The sequence below is a fragment of the Ptychodera flava genome, chromosome 13 (genome assembly GCF_041260155.1).
Source record: "Ptychodera flava strain L36383 chromosome 13, AS_Pfla_20210202, whole genome shotgun sequence".
Lineage (NCBI taxonomy): Eukaryota > Metazoa > Hemichordata > Enteropneusta > Ptychoderidae > Ptychodera > Ptychodera flava.
The window spans coordinates 35,237,671-35,254,534 of record NC_091940.1 but is presented as its reverse complement, the minus strand read 5'-3'; the positions used below and the strand labels follow the sequence as shown (position 1 = coordinate 35,254,534).

Sequence of the window (16,864 nt, the reverse complement as noted above, 5' to 3'; positions counted from 1 at the left end):
ATCAAAGGACATATATCGTCCTGTCATTCAATAATTTCAGAAAAGTTTTTTCTAGTTTGTAGGCAGATGATTGAAGACTCAATAATAGATGGCAGTCAACTGTTTGAATGTGATGCACACCCTGATTTGTTTTATTTTCAAATATTTTCTTTGCCTTAGAAGTCTGTCCTGAGAGTGTCTAGAAACCAAGCATTAGCAAAGGTAGACGTTGTCAGTAATACGTAGTAAAACTAGTTTAATCCTCCCACCAGCTTGCTTAATGCAGATGCATGTTGCCGTAACATAATTGAAATAACATTACTAACACATGTGCTAGAAAAAATGCATCCATGTTTGTTGTAGAATTGTGAATTCTTGTTATTTTTGTCAATTTGTATCAACATGTGAAATTTTCTGCTTTTCTTTGTCTGTCTACTTCTTACAAGGTTTTTGAATGCAGAGTATATTGTGCTATAAAATTAATGTAAGGTTTCCTGAAAATAACAAGGGTTCCCTAACCACAGTAAAGTTTATTGATTTCTAAAGTTATAATGAAGAAAGCATTCCACCATGGTCTCTATGTCTACATGTAACTTTGTTTTGTGATATGATACAATCTGGTTGTAAAGGTAGCCATCAGTGCAACAGGACAATACTCTGTGACATTCCTAGGCATGCTCCTTTGGTGATTCAATCCAGTATGGCTGCCAGTCAGCTATTTATTTTGATGTAGCCTGTGTTTATAACCCCACTTTTAGACAACCTCAATATGCCATGTAATTTTGTGTGAGCATAATGCAGATTGATGTGTGAATGAGTTTTGGATTTATGGTGTGAAAGAAAAGTGACTGGCTACATCTTTACGATGTGTGAATGTCAGTATTTTTTACATTCTTACGAATACGTACAAGAGGAGAAAGCATCATCTAGTTTCTTGTTTTTATGTAAACCGGCAAATCTCATCACAAACACAAATAAAGACGTAATAGGTGTAACTGTAACTGTAAACAATTATTTTTGCCCCAACTATCAACCAAAATTTCTTGATCTGTTCCTTAAAGCATGTTGGGTTTGTTGGAAGGGCTGAACCAAGTAATTTTTCTTTGTCAAGAATTGAAATCAGTGCACCTCACACATACATCCACTGTGTTGCCAAACCAAACCCTTGGTCTGGCATTGACTCTGAAGCACACAGTTTTGATCAGAATGTAAATACTGAGAAAAAATGAGGATTTCTATAAAAATATAGAGATAAATTCTTCTTTCACAGAGAAGCAGCAATGTTTGGCATACATCATATTCAAGACAGTTCAAGAAAATCAGCAATGTTTGATGGCTTGTAACTTGACAAGTTACCATGTTTTGAAGTTTCTATTTTTTGTATATTGTAATCCTTGTTATGATATTCAAAAGTTCGTCTCTGCATTTACATCTTGCGACTGTCACTGATTTGATGGAAGTGTTGACTGAATTGTTCTCTGTGGCTTCATTCCCAGTGATATCTATCACGTACAAAGAGAAAACAACATGATGAAATAATGAAAATGAAAAATACTCATTTTCCGAAAGTTTTCAGCGAGTAATATTTGAACTGTAGATTTTTGTGAGTTTGTCAAATATGGCTGTCTCTTTAACTAACTGACATTTTGTGGTAACACATGCTTGCTTTAAAAGTAAACATTGTTTTTTCCCCTGCAACGCACTGACATATAAAGTTTTTCACTTTCACTGAAATACCAGCTATACCTTTTACTGCAATTTTCCCTTTGTAATCATATAATTTCCACAGATGTTATTTGAAACACCAATACTGGGAGATGGAATGAGAGGGCAGCTGGTGTCAGGCATTTGCATGTCATAGAAAATGATGTGTATTAGGACAGTTACCCCCGGACCCTTCCTACCCACTCCTTTGGACTAAAGATACGGTTAGGGTAAATGTCCAATGGGTTAATATCCAGGGGTGACTCTCCTAGAACTGCTTTAGCTTTTCCTAATCCTCCCTACAGAATGAGGATGGTCACCCCCTGGACATTTGCCACATGGACACGTTAGAGCTGTAGTTAGGGAGAGGCTTATGATAGGTGTCTGATGGGTTAATGTCCAGGGGGTAACTGTCCTGGTGCTACCGTAGCTCTTCCTGGTCCTTCCCACAAAATGAGGATGGTTTCCTTAGAACATCTGCAACATGGAAACATTTTAGCTGCAGTCAGGGATAGGGTTATGATAAGTGCCTAGATAATTGGTGAATGTCTAGGGGTAACCGTCCTAGAACTGAGGTTTTATTAAGGAGAAAGGAATTGAACACAACACAGCAAAGCACAACACAGCATAGCACAATAAAACATGACATAACAAAGCACAGCACAACAGTTCACGTACAGCATAAAAATCATTGGACACACACACGTCTGTATACTCATTTTGTCAGAAAATGTATATTTTAATTATTTTGCTGTTTGTCTTTATGCTTTTTTATAGCTTTTCAAAAGTAACAGTCAAAGATTATTCACAGAAATGAATTTCCAGCTTCTGACAAAAAGAGTAGGGAGACATATCTAGACTTTGTAGTCATGTATGTAGTGCAGCACACATTACGCAGTACACATACACATACAAAAGCGATGCAAAATAAAGTGTTACATGTTGTGTTGTTGTGTGGAGCATTATGGTACAACTTCATTCAAAATTGTTTTTGCCGGGCAAGCTTGGGAAAACATTTCTTGAAACATTCCTCACAAATACCAGTTCATGGTTTTAAAATTGTGGCAGTGGTGGATCATTTGAAAGCTGAGTACCCAGTAGCAGTAGAGCCAGCATGAAAACTAGCATAGTGGGGAAGGTTGGAGCTGTTGATAATCTTTGATGGTTAGGGTTAGGGATTTTCATCTGATCTTTCTATTCATACACAGGATGTTGTGGAACAAGAGCAAGATGAAGGAAATTTGATGCGGTGTCTCATTGACAACAAGAATAATGGGGAGATGAATCTTGACTGTGCTGCTGGTATTGAACACTTTCAACTGGTAAGATTTCTTTCTCAAGGGATACAGCATTAAATCTTTGAAGGGGAGGTCAGATAGATGGACCATTGAGTCTCCAAAGTGTATGGTCAGAGGGTTGGACCATTGGATTTTTGAATGGGCTGTTTGTAGGGACAGATGACTGAATTTAAGAATGGGATGGTCATCGAGATGGACCATTGAATCCTTGAATAGGGGTGGTCACAGGGATGAACAATTAAATCTTGGAAGGGGCTGGTCAGGGTGATGGACCATTTAATCTTAGGGATGGTCAGAAGAATGAAATGTTTAATCTTGGATGGAGCGGTGGTAAGAATTCCACAACATAGATTTATTTCAAAATTTGATAAATTAGTTTTTTTTTCCAGCTGACCTTCATATGAATATGTTTCATAAAAAGTTGCATGACAGTAAAGTATTTGTTACAGTTTTTGCTCTGCAGATTTCTTATTTTTGATTGCATACCCACCCATACCAAGATATAATGGTCCATAAGAGAATCATTTACTGTGTTTAGGTTTTTTGCCTTTAGAAAATGTCACATACTGAAAAATCATAAATCGTTTGCAGGGTTTTACACGTATCATTTCATTTATGAGTGAAATTAACTACATTAACTTTACCGAGAAAATGTGAAAAACTCTTAAAAATTACAAGTGGAGACACAGATGAATTGTCAACAATAAAGCAAACTAGGATGAAAGGTAAATTTGATGGAATTTGATGGATTTAAAATCTTTCCTGTAAAGTCTAGCCCATAGTTTTCACCTGATGGACTGGATCAATCCACTTTGAAATGAGGAAGGTGCAGGTGATATGTGGAGGGTGATCCAGCTGTGTGAAATTTACAAATCTCATGTTCATTTCAGCTGCAAATGAAGGACTACAGATTCAGTTACAAATTCAAAGAGGCTTGCAAAGCCGATGTACTCAATCACTGCAAAGGAATTAAAAGCAAGTAAGTAACATTGAGGGATTCTGATGTGAACATAGCATTACCTGTCAGTGTAAGTATGTCAGCCATACTACACTGCAAGCTGTTGATGATTTTAATTGCACAGCAAGCTTTTCAATGTTATCTGCTTTGCCTTATTGCACAGCATGCTGTGAGTGTTCTACATTAACTTACAAAGAAAGGTTTGGAACATTATGTGAGATGGATTGAATCGGTTACGTAAGAATCGTGGAAGTTGATATCAGTGATAGGAAGTGTTTCCCAAAAATCTAATAATAAAAAAATGACTGTAATTTCTAGAATCATGAGCAATTATCAATATCAGAAACTAATTACAACTGATTATGTATTGACAAATGAGTCTTTTTATGGTTCATGGGTATTTAATTATAAAACATGATAACTGCTTAGCTTTGCATAGCTTCTGACACCTGTATTTGTTCACTTTTGAAGCATTCTGGTGCCTTCCTCCAGAGGGCGCTGTACTGTAATCTCAGCAAAACTTTGTGAAGTTATCTGTACACAGCAAAGAAATGCAGATGCATAAGTACTGTATTCAAGTGGAGTGTTTGAGGTAAAGGAGAGATCTCTGTAATATACTGTTCATTATTTCAGGGGAGAAGTCGTAAGCTGTCTGAGTGGTATTGTCTTGAATGACACACTTAGACATCAAAGACCAACCATAGCTGAGCAGTGTCGTAACCAGCTGAAAGTTGCTCTTATGGATAGGGTAGGTAGTCTTGAATGTCACATGCACTTCTGTCCAACCTGTGAACTTGTTTCTTCTGGTTTTATTCACTCCCATTTGCGATATTGTTGTCCTGACAACTGAGTGATTATGGCCTACCTACATTGGCATAAGAATAAAATTGTTTGAAGCTTATGGTGTTGTTGATGTTGTATGTACCTCTGAAAAGAAATTTAAAAATTAAACGCATGAACTCTACTATCCTTGAGGAAAATAAACACACCCCTTTCAGTAATCCAGATGAAGAATTTATTATCAGCACTAAAACTTTTGCGTGAAATTACTCCAAATTTTGTACTATTGAAATTCAATATGGTGACCAATGAAGAAAAGTTGAATTTCTGACTCTTGAATAAGCTACAGTAGGCGATGTTTGCACTATGTCATCACACAGTAGACAATGAAAGTCACATCCATGAAAAGGCATATGTTGAATATAACAGTGCCAGTGGCATTCAGTCGTCAAAACTGCAAAGGTGTTTTTCAGCATTAGAGCTCCAGTAAAACAACATTCAGTCATTGGTCACAGATAAGTGGAGTCAGACCCTGGATTTGAAATTCATGTCTTTGAACACTGTTGAAAATGTATAATGTTGCACTGACTTCTTCAACGTGTATCATTCTGTCTTTGACCTTAGTTGTGTCTAATTCTTAGGCTTCTTGATTTTTTTTCCAGTCTGAGAATGTGCAGCTTGATCCAGAACTGCAAAAAGCCTGTGATGTTGACATCCATTCTCTCTGCAAAGACATTCATTTTGGAAATGCTAAGGTGAGTCTATTGGTCCTGATTAGAGTAATATTGCATTGGAACTGCCAGGTGCTAACAGCTGTCAAGAGAAAATGTTTGGCTCAATCTCAACTACACAGCTGTAAATCACCAAATTTTGATAATTGGTCATGCAGAACAATCGTGGGGAGATGGAACATATTTGCATTTGTATGAATTTGTACAGAAACACATGTTGTCATCCATACAGACAGACCATACGAAAACCCCATCCATACTACTGCTGAAATCACTGATGTGTTCAAAACGTCAAAACAAAGGCCCAGCCGCCAGCGCGTCTTACCGCAAGATATTCCCAGCTGTCACTCAACTTGTCAAGTGAAAACATCGACCCGCCAAACTCAAAAGATCGTGGCGCGAAATAGAAAAGTTCTACCCGCCAGAGCAAATCTGTTAAACCACGCCTCCAATTTTGACCTCAAATTTCACGATCAACAACTTTCTCAGACGTTGTTCAGACATCGTGGTCCTGTCGACTGGCGCGGCCGGCGGACATTCTGTCGTTCATCTTTGGAAAATTGAAAAAATTGTGAGATGATGAACAGGATTTACCCGAACAGAACATCGACACGCCGCGGGAGAAACAACTAGAAGCATGGCTCGTAATCATGGACTATAGGACTTTGTGAAATATGCAAGGACTGGAAATCAAAGAACTGGATTTTGTTTGAGTGTTGTTCAGAAAAAAATTCACATATTCATCTCAGTTAGCAATATTCTCATCGGTGAATTTCTCATAGGCTACTGGCGTCAGTTTTTTAAAAGTCCATTCCCAAACTGACCATCGGCTTCTCACACATCGTGCGACGGCACTGGTTGAGACATCTTCTGCACTATTGCCATATTCGTCATTTTCTTTTGCTTTGTTTTTCTTTGAGAGATATCTAACACTTGACACGATACAAAGCGTTGCCATTAATTTCGTAACCCACGATCGCTGAAACGGAACTTTTCGCCACCTCTCTGCATGACGAGAAAATCGCCAGTAACTTTATCCCCACCACACAGTAAGATTTCCATTACAATCCTGCAACTTGGGCAAGATTGCCTTTCCACTCCTATATCTCCGTTTGAGCCATTAGGGTATCATAGGACGAAGGTAAATTAACCAGCAGAGATTGTGTTCAAGTCGGTGAATTTTCGAAAATAAAATGATCTGTAAAAGTTCATCGTGTAAAATTTGGCAGCCCAGGTCAGGTTTACGTAGCGATCAAACGCGTTTTTATTTAGTCTGTGCAGCTACAGTGAGTGCCGGATGAAACTTCCCTGTATCGCGTTCACCCCACTCAATGCGTTCATAATCATATCCTACTCACACGTTTCACTTGAAAACAGAACACAAATCATTGCATTCCAAGCGATCATCCAACTCACACGATCACAAATCATGAACTTGAACCAAGTCTAGTAAACCAGTAAGCAAATCAAGAGAAAAGCCGTGCACAACACGCTTCAAACACAGCGTAAGTGTGCGGTGGTCGGCGTTTGGAAGGTGGGCGTGGTTTTATGTTTTTGGTCTGGGCAGTCAAACTTTTCTGTTTCGCGCGTCGATGTTTTGAATGTGGCGGGTTCATGTTTTCGGTTGACATGTCTTTCTGACAGCCGGGAAAAGTTGCGGTCAGACGTGCTGGCGGCAGTGTCTTTGTTTTTACGTTTTGAACACATTAGTGATTTCAGCAGTACATGCTGTGTTCTCTCTACTATTTGTAATATGACCTGGTTCTGAAAGTGCCAGGAAATTGAAAATGAAACTAAGAAACTGGTAGATTTATATGCCCACTCTTGTGACAAGTAAATGTTGCATCTCATTTGATAGGTAGAATTCAACGAATATCTGAAAAGAGATGATATTCATTGGCCCATAAATGAGTGAATGAGTAATTACATTTTTGATTTGGTTCTGCCATAGGTACTGGAATGTCTCAAGGAGCACAAAAAGGAACTAACATCGCAGTGTCACGTCAAGATTTTCAACCGACAGAAAGCAGAAGCTGAGAATCCAGAGATGGACTATACATTTATGCGAGTGTGCAAGCGAATGATCAAGGTACGGCTATTATCTTCATTGTACTCCGTGACTGTTGTGATTGTTAAACGGACAGTAGCTATAACAATGATTTTTTCACTATTTTAACATTTATATGTGAACTGCAAGTTCCAGTCCTACCTCCCAAAGTATGTTGAAACACCCACGTTTAGCTTGTCAACATATTGTGTATACAAGTTGATGTTTACATTGGTATGTAGTCCAGATTAGAATTCACTTGTCAACAATAACGGTGCCCAGTCTACACATGTACAGACTGAGGTGACAAGCTGAAAACTGTGTATCTCAACATGCTTTGGGGAGTAGAACATGAAACTCTGGTAGACATTAACAACAAAAAAGCGCAAGCGAAAAAATCATCAAAACTCACAGGTAATGTGAGGCATGCCAATAATTCAATCGAGAAGGTTTGTGACTTGGACTGATATCTACAGTGCGTGTTTCCAGCAGATGCATATTGGGAATACCTTTATTTTGTGACCAGAAAATATGGTCTTGTTTGCGTCAACGTTTCAAAGTAATATGACAGTTTCATAAATTTCCTGAGAGAAACGGTTTAAACTTTTGAAATCTCACCATAGTGTTTGTTCAGTCTTGTAGTATTCAACATGACGTGACTCAAATGGACCCTCTAACTTATGAGATTTCTGTACTGTCTGAGTCAATTGATGTATATTTTTAAGATTTCCATCTTGTTAGCTATATATTATTACATGTAATATGTACCTACAAAACTCTCATGAGTCAGTGGGTATGCCAAACTGACTCAGATGGCATTCTGCGGAACACACATAGCAAATGCTGTTCATATGCTGACATTACCTCATCAAGTGCAATCATTTCTAGAAACAGATAATCATTATTCACTGAGATATATCATCAACAAAAATTCAATGATTTTGGAAGTTTTTATGGAAAACCTTTTTGGTAATATATGTTTGAGCACCAGAAATTAAAAATAGCTCAGTCAGTGTGTAGTAGAAAGATGCAGGGTTATAATATGTGTTTACATTTCCTTACAGCAATTCTGCCCAGAGTCAGACCCCAAAGATATTTTCAAATGTTTGAAAAATCACAAGAGTGATCCCTCCATGGAACAAAAGTAAGTCGCAATTCACCATGCATTTGCACACCATACCTCGGAGACATCCAGACGAGAAACAGTGTGATAAAAACAATTTTTGTCATCAGTCTCTTGTTTGTCATTTCTGATGATGTATATTGACTTAGTGAATCTATAAACCATACTATCTGTATATTATGAAACTGAATCCTATTAAACTGTTTTCAATGATCTTGTCTCACTTTGATATCTGTTCTCTAAGAAATTATGCTGTGCCATGCTCAAAATGCTGGCATGTTGATATGTGTATTTTGTGAAAGTGTACCCTGTGGCATCTTTAGGTGGAATAATAGGAATTAGAATATACCAAAGTCTTTTGATAAAGAGGTTTCTCATGTTTGTCTTTATACCCAGGTGTAAACAAGTGATTACCAAGCGACAGATCACCAAGAACACAGACTACAGATTGAAACCAGCCTTGGAGAAAGCCTGCAACAAAGACATTCCCAAATTCTGTCAGGAAGAGATTAATTCCATGAGGAGTGGTGGCAATGCCGTGGAATATGAAGGAAAAATCATCAATTGTCTGAAGGAGAAGTTCAGGAAAAATGTAAGGCTCTCTGAGATGATTTTTGATGAATGATTTGTAAACTGTATAAAAACGAGAGATGAAATTTGTAGAAAGTTTTAACTCACCTGTTCTGCTGTACAATTCAAAATTCCACTGTCAACAAACAAAGTGTTATTTAATCCTTTTCCTGCCAAGTTCATATTTCACCATCAGGTCAAGTTTGTTAAAGCTAGTTAAGCACTATATGTCCCATTCGGTGCATTTTAACAAAAAAATTGAACACTTGAAGGCCCCTGAAATCATAGATACTGTAAACATGATGTTTATGGACTGAAGCTGTTGGAACAGACCAAGTCAAATGGATGGAAATATTATTGTTTTTTGGCTCAATACCACTTTTCACTGAGTTGACTGATGGGCAACTGATACTGTCTGGCAGGGAAAGGGTTAACCCTCATCACGAAAGTCTCAAAAAATTTTAAATTGGTTGTTATTGTTTCAAAACTCTCACATTGTTCAACACAATCACAGTATATTCTTTCATAGAAGACTATATTTTTTACTTTTGGAAAATTGCTGGAAAATGTTCAGTAATTGCCAGGAATATTGAGTGACTTTCAGTGTCTAAACCATGGTAACCATAATGTCCGTGCCACAGTGTACCAAACTTTCAAGTATTCTGCTTTTATCTACAGCGTTTGTCACAAGACTGTGAGGGACAGATACGCATTGTGATGCATGAGGCAGCAATGGATTATCGCATGGACCCTGTACTTAAAGCAGCATGCGGAGACACCATACGGCAACACTGTGCCGAGGAGATTGAACAGCCAGGCTCTGGTAAGGTTGAAGACTGTCTCAAGTCAATGCTTTATAAAGAGAAGATTGAGGACACTCGCTGCAGAAACGTAAGTGAAATAACGTCTGTTGAAATGGTTTTTTTATCTGGGAAGTCTATCACTCTAAGGAAACAAACCAATTAGTGAGCGTACATTGTCAGATCTTGAATTTGATTGGCATTTAATTGACATTGAATGATACTTGAGGTGAGGAACAGGTATTCTGATTCTCAAATGTTTATGATTCTTTCTGATTTACCACTTGTTGGGACTGATTTTAAAATTCATGAGTAAGAAAAATTTCACTGTCTTAGTTTTTTGAAAACCAAAACTCTCATTTTTCTTCTCAGACTTTACACAGGGATGTCAGGGATTTTGAATTTCAAATATCTGTAATCTTAATTTATTTGATTTTCCGGTACGGAAATTTGCATGGTGACCCCCAATTTGTATTTTTGATTTAGAAAGAGAATGGTTGAAAGGTTGCCTCAAGGCAAGGTTTAGTAAAAGTATAAGTCTTTCAGCTTTGAGGCACAAACTACCTTAAACCACTGTGAACAGCACACTAAGCAAACCTAGCCAATCAAACTATATTGATGCCAACAAACAAAGATGGTGGTATCGCTGTATGTCCATCAAACCGTAAATGTTGTCATTTATAATCATAGAGATTGTCATGCATGTACTGGCATACTGTCATGATGGTGTCTCATGAACACACTTATGCTCATCCAGTTTCTTACTACACTTCCAGGAAGTTATCCGGTTGCTACAAGAAGGCAAGGCTGACATCCATGTGGATCCATTGCTCTACAAAACATGTGCTTTAGACATCAAACATTTCTGTGTGCGAATCCCTCCAGGTGAAGGAAGACGTAAGTGACAACTTTCAATTACAGCGTATTCTCTCTTGCTTGAAATACCTAAAAAATGTTTGTTTTCTTCACTTTATCAATCATACTAGACTGGCCCTAGTCTCATAGCTTTTCTCTGACATATATAGTGCCTCTATTACAGACCATTGATCCATGTTTCATGGATACAGGGTTTTCAGTCCCACTCAATGAAGTTGGTAAATCACCCGATGTGAAAAACAAAGAGTCACAAAGTAGCCTCATCGGACATTCTTAAAACAAAACTTCTGTAATCAATGTGATAAAGAATAATTGCATGTAATTCATGGCTGTGAAAAACTCCTGAAGAGATTCTGCCTGCCCCTTGCGTATAAGGCCCAATGCCATTGTGAATTACTTACAGCAACCAAAACCCATGAAGATTCACAAGTCTGTGGGCCACACTGTTCACTCCACGCTCTACTTGACAGTTTGCCAAAGCATATATCTTCAATTTTGCGATAACCTCACTTCACTCTATTTTACTATGTATAACTTTCTGATTTATTTAAAAAGCTCTAATGCAAAAGCAGTTTTTAAGTGACATGTTTGTTGTACCCACAGTAAACTAGAAGGTGATGCACTTTTCCGAGCTAGAAATGAAAATTGTCATACAAATATACCTGGTATGCTGGTGTAACTCATTTAAACAGAAGTTTATTTCATCACTCTTTTCTCATTTCACAAATGATATGTTGAACTACACACTATCAGAAATATTTAGATCCATTCATGCTGTTGTACAGAGGTTATCACATTGTCTGTGTTAATGAATTGTTAGGCCATCATCTTCTCTGTAGAAATCTTCAAAATTCCTTTCTTTTTAAATTTACAACAGAAATGTCATGCCTGTTGGAGGCTCTGGAAGACAAAAGTATAAGATTGAATGAAGATTGTCGGAAGATGCTAACAGAAAGAGTGGAAATGTGGGAATATGCTGCAAAGGTAAATATATACACATTTTATGTAGATAGATATTGATGGTATGTATCATTGTCTATGATAGACATTTAGTTGCTAGAGGGCGCTGTTTGTGGTGACCTTGTCCAAGAGGTGTCTTCAGGAAGCACATGCATGCTATACTTACCCAGTAGCTGTCATTTGCCTTGATGTATTTGTCTAAACCTTATTCTAAGTAACTGAGGCGTACAAAACTACATGGCAGCTGCAGATGCCGAATTCAGATAGTTTCAGTGTCTTGTTCCCAGTAGCAGTGACAACTGATCTGGTCTTGAACTTCTCTGTAATTTTGGTGCAATACCCCAAAACTTGCGTCTAGTATCATCCTCTGATTTTCTGTCCAAATCATAAAACTACTCATTTCACTGTGAAAATCCTCCAACGTAGAAAAACTGTGCAAGTCACATGCGCACATGACTCATATCAGCAGAGCTACTTAGTGTACATACACGACCAGTATTCAGGAGATTGAACAGTGTGCCACTATCCACATCAACATCACTATTAGAATGAAGTAACTCCCATTGCATTCATTACCAATACCAGAGGGGCAACTATAGTCGTAAAGTTCAAGGGGATACACTGATATAATTTCTCTAGGCGTGTTAGTCTTTTCACAGTCAAATTAGCAGTTTTTTTATCACTTCAATGGAAAATAGGAGAATGGCACCAGATGTAAATTTTGACGTACTGTAACAAAATTAGGGATAGGTTCTGACTTGTAGACAACAACTGATCTGCAAAGATCAGACCTGTATAGTTAAGTCAGATGACACTGCCATCCTTAATTTTCATGATTTGCTCATAACAGTAATTTAGAAATACGAAAAGATTTGTCTGTTTTGAAACAAAAATCATCAAGTTTTTGTTTCCTTTTTTTTCTATATCACAGGTCGCTCCTATTGAAACACTCAATGACTTGGCGGAACAGATTCAAAATTCGCCGTCCAGGAATTACTATCTCCTAGTACTTCTCTGTGCCGTTGGTATTCTTTTCATGTCAGGTTTGTTTTGTGGCAGAGCCACCAAAAGAATTAGAGCAGAACTGAAAAACAAATAACCATGAATAACATCTGCCGTACAATTTGTCGGCAGGAAAAAGAAGATGGGCTTGAGGGTTGGTGGCTGGGTGGGTGGCAAGGGGGAGGGAGGGAGGGAGGGAGGTGTCATGGTGAAGTTGGTGGGATGCGAGCCAGATGGAAGGCGGTGGCAAATTCATGAATATCAACTTTTTTGAGTAGATGTAGATAAGTTAACAAAAACACTTGTACATGACAGTAAATGAGATGATATGTTTAAGGGCGTCTTGATTTGTGAGAATCTAAAGTTGTACTGGTTATAATACTAATGGACATCAGATTTGGAATACACCTGGTGACATGCCAGATTGTAGCTGACAATGCAATGGGGCAGGATTGAATCGATTGTAACTGTGTTAGATGTCTTTCAAACCTATGTGTGGTCCCTATTTTTCTGTCAGTGGGTTTCAGCCTTCAGAAGATTATAAAACCGTCATTTCTTACTTTCACTACTCAGTATTCAGATGTTCCCCTGTCAATTATCTTTTTTGTAATATTTTGCTGCTTAAACCCAATTTGCAGATATCTGTCCGGAAAGTGTCAGTGGCAAAAAATACGAAATTTTTCACTGCAGTGTGTTGAGAGCACAGTGTCATTGTATCTATTTTCATTTTGCAGTAGTGTGCATTGTAAAGTATGCGGTGACTTCACACCGAAAGATGTGATTTCAACAATTTCTTCATGAAACATGAAGAAGATTTGTGGATTCACTGCCAAAGCTTGCACGGCATATGTAACACAATCGAATACCGCTGCAGCTTACCAGTTACTCATGCAAATGGAGAGGATGCTGCATATACAAGATGTATTATTTTTACGTTCATTTAACCAACATATATTTGAGTCATCTTTCTTAATCACAAAGGAAGTAGCCAGTACAACTGTAATGCCTTGAATTTTACACACAAAAAAAGAGGGAAAAAAAGAGGAAAAAAATATCCTGTCCTTCATCAAGGGTACTTGTTTTATGGATGTGCTTTCTCTTTATTGTCTTTCTGGATATTTTAACATGTATTGTGGTGTGTACCTTTTTGATACAAGATCTTTTTGTTTATGAAGGTTATGTATTGTATGGATGCCATTCATTTGACAGAAAGAAATAAATCTTAGTTTTAAAAAGAAAAAAATGGAAAATGTGAGAAAAAAATGTTATTCTTCTTAGCTCTCTAAATCAGAAGCCATGAAATCTCTTGTAGGTCAGAGGGTAGACGTTTTCCTTCTTAAGTGTGCCGGCATTGTTAGATGAGATACAGTTACCATGACATTCCCTATCTACTGTAATTCATTCCCGAGTGTCAAAAACCCAGTGATTATCAAGTCTGCCTGTTTAACTCATTCAACCTAGGTTTGCTTTATGTTGACGTTGGCCCACAATTCATAACAGTCAAGGCTCAATACCAGTGCAGAGCCATGAAAAATTTGATATGCGAGTCTGTCAAGATCATGTTCAATGACAGCAAGCCAGTTAACTATGGTGCACCCTTTAACACACTGAATGTTTGGGTCTTTCTGAGGGAACAGGATGGTTTCAAAATTGTAATTCTTTCTATGCTGCAGTGTTGACACTATTTCATATGGTGCATGGTATACCACTATTTGCCTTCATGGTCCCAACCTTCATGGTCCCAGCCTCAAATGTCAGAATTTCACGATTCAAAATTGTTGCTAGTTCGATACAAGTTAGTGTTGTCGTTTGTTTGTGTTTTTTTTCCATAAATTTACATATTATCCAACATACAAGTAATGACATTGTACAATTTGTGTTCAGAGCATTTGATAAAAGTGGTAAAAATGCTTGTGGGAAAGAGTTTAAAAAGAACAGAAAGTTACCACCAGGGCGGTAATTTTCCCTGCAAATTGCAAATTCACTGAATTCCTTGAGTGTTACAAAACTGAGTCACTCTTCTTTAATCCCTTTATTTGCAAGGTATGGGAGAATGGGGAAAATCTTTCGGGAGGGATGGACTATCTTTTAATTAACCTAACCATCACATCATTATGACAAGACCAAAGTCTGTCATGAAATTACAGATTTTGAAGATATTATATTTCATTCCCTCTTTGTTTTGCTAGCATATCTATGACCGTGATCCACATTCTGTGTACAGTTACCTAGAAAATAAATGTCACTGTTCTGGTATTACCTGGTTGTGTTATGATTTTTGTCGTCTTTCTCTTGAAATTCTCACACATTTTCCAGTACTCTGTATAGTTGGATTATCAAGGGTATTATAGTTTGGTGGTAGAATTTAACCAAGTTATTTCATAATGTTTGTAGACATGTTGCATGTTTTGTATTTATTAATAACGCCGTTTGCCAAGGATCTTGAAGTTTTGTAAAGTAGCATCTAAATCTCATTGGTATCAAAGTATTGATCTAAATGAATGATTTTTGTTTCTGAAACTGTTCTGTGGGCATGTTGGATCATCAATGCTCTGAAAAAAAAACCCCAAAACGATTAAATGGGGAAAAAACACAATGTTTTCTTCCAAGAAATTTGAAGTTGTACAGCTTTGAGAGATAGAATTGGAAAAGTACACAGTGATTACAAAGGTTGCATTCTGGACTTTATCACAAACATCAAGGTTATTTCTCCTCATGACCAAACGCCAGTGTGTAGTTTCATTTTTTAAGCAGCATCTAATGCAAAGCTACCATGCACATATGTTTGGGTTATTATTCAATTATTTCCCAACATCCAAAGTTAGATAATTTTTTTCAAACTCCTTACATGTACTGTATTTATTTTCTGTATTTTTCTGTTTAGAATGAAAAAAAATTGTTAATAATGGATAAAAGGATCACTCGACTTGATGGACTTTTTTATCCGCTTCTATTTTATATTCATTTCCCTTTTATACTTTCTGTTGTGGCGGTTACTTAGGTCTCATGATGGTACACATGCAAGAACAGCCATGAAAATGATTGAATATGCTGCACGTGTTATTTATTCTGACATATCATTAATTGCAAGGGTTAGCTTCTGCATAGAGATTGTGAGTTCTGTCACCAGTCATCCAGATATCAAGCAACATGCTTTCTTCAAGAGACACACTCTTTGTAGTATTTCTGTGTCTGACTATAAAATTCATTCTGTATTTCAAGAGAAATCTTTCCACCAGGGTGACATGCATGGCTGGGTTTTTTGTGCCTCTGTTCGTTGAATTCTCTAATTATAATCACATGATCATATTTCTTATATTGAGAGCAAATGCAGTTTTCATTCATTCAGGTACTTTGGAGTCAGACTCAACAGAAATTTCATTTCACAACTTTGTGCATTCAATGCAACCCGTCATGTTGTTCCTGTTTGGTTTTTAGGAAACTTTTCTCAAAACTTACGCATGCTATGTTTTACCTGTATCAAAGTCTGTTGTCTTCATTTTTTAGTGTAAGTGGGTTCAATCTGCCCTTGGACGATGCTTGGCAAATGAAATGTACAATTTGGTATAAAGTTTCACCTAATAAAAAAATGATTATTAGTGAATGATGATATTTGTATTTTGTTTTAATCTTGAATCTGAATCTGAATCTGAATGAAGATCAGATCCATGCCCAGGTGCTAACACAGATTCTCTAAACCAGCATGTGTTTTGTTCCCATGCACCCCTGCACCCTGTGGAAAGAAAACCAATCTTTGTTTTTGTTTTGACAAACACTGCCTGTATATTCTGACTGATCTTGCTGGGTGTAACAAAATAACATTAATGTACCGGGATTCGTAGCCTAGTCCCTCACCGGAGTATTTTACCTTCAAAGATTTTTGACCTTCGCCCATACTTCGTAGATGAAGGCCAAAAGTGGAGAATAGGGTCTAGAAGTCTATGTATTTGCTGTGTAGGAAAAATCTCAGGAGGCAGGCTGATCTTTGTCTCATGGTACTTTTAATTTGTACTGTGCCCTTCGCTGTCCATCGAGC

General features: G+C 37.4%; 1 protein-coding gene across 2 annotated transcripts in view; it reads left to right on the top strand.

Moving 5' to 3' along the window:
• Positions 1 to 14,071, top strand: part of LOC139148285 (Golgi apparatus protein 1-like) — a 55,921-nt gene extending 41,850 nt beyond the window's left edge. The window contains exons 13-24 of one of the 2 annotated variants that reach the window (XM_070719643.1): positions 160 to 201; positions 2,892 to 3,005; positions 3,872 to 3,960; positions 4,573 to 4,687; positions 5,382 to 5,474; positions 7,402 to 7,539; positions 8,562 to 8,641; positions 9,017 to 9,212; positions 9,869 to 10,081; positions 10,767 to 10,887; positions 11,744 to 11,850; positions 12,758 to 13,003. In XM_070719643.1, coding sequence (XP_070575744.1) covers positions 160 to 201; positions 2,892 to 3,005; positions 3,872 to 3,960; positions 4,573 to 4,687; positions 5,382 to 5,474; positions 7,402 to 7,539; positions 8,562 to 8,641; positions 9,017 to 9,212; positions 9,869 to 10,081; positions 10,767 to 10,887; positions 11,744 to 11,850; positions 12,758 to 12,925 — 1,476 coding nt within the window. In that variant the 3' untranslated portion in view covers positions 12,926 to 13,003. Of the gene's footprint in view, positions 1 to 159; positions 202 to 2,891; positions 3,006 to 3,871; positions 3,961 to 4,572; positions 4,688 to 5,381; positions 5,475 to 7,401; positions 7,540 to 8,561; positions 8,642 to 9,016; positions 9,213 to 9,868; positions 10,082 to 10,766; positions 10,888 to 11,743; positions 11,851 to 12,757 lie in introns of both variants that reach the window. The other variant, XM_070719644.1, reaches the window with a different exon arrangement.
• Positions 14,072 to 16,864: the final 2,793 nt, after the last annotated feature.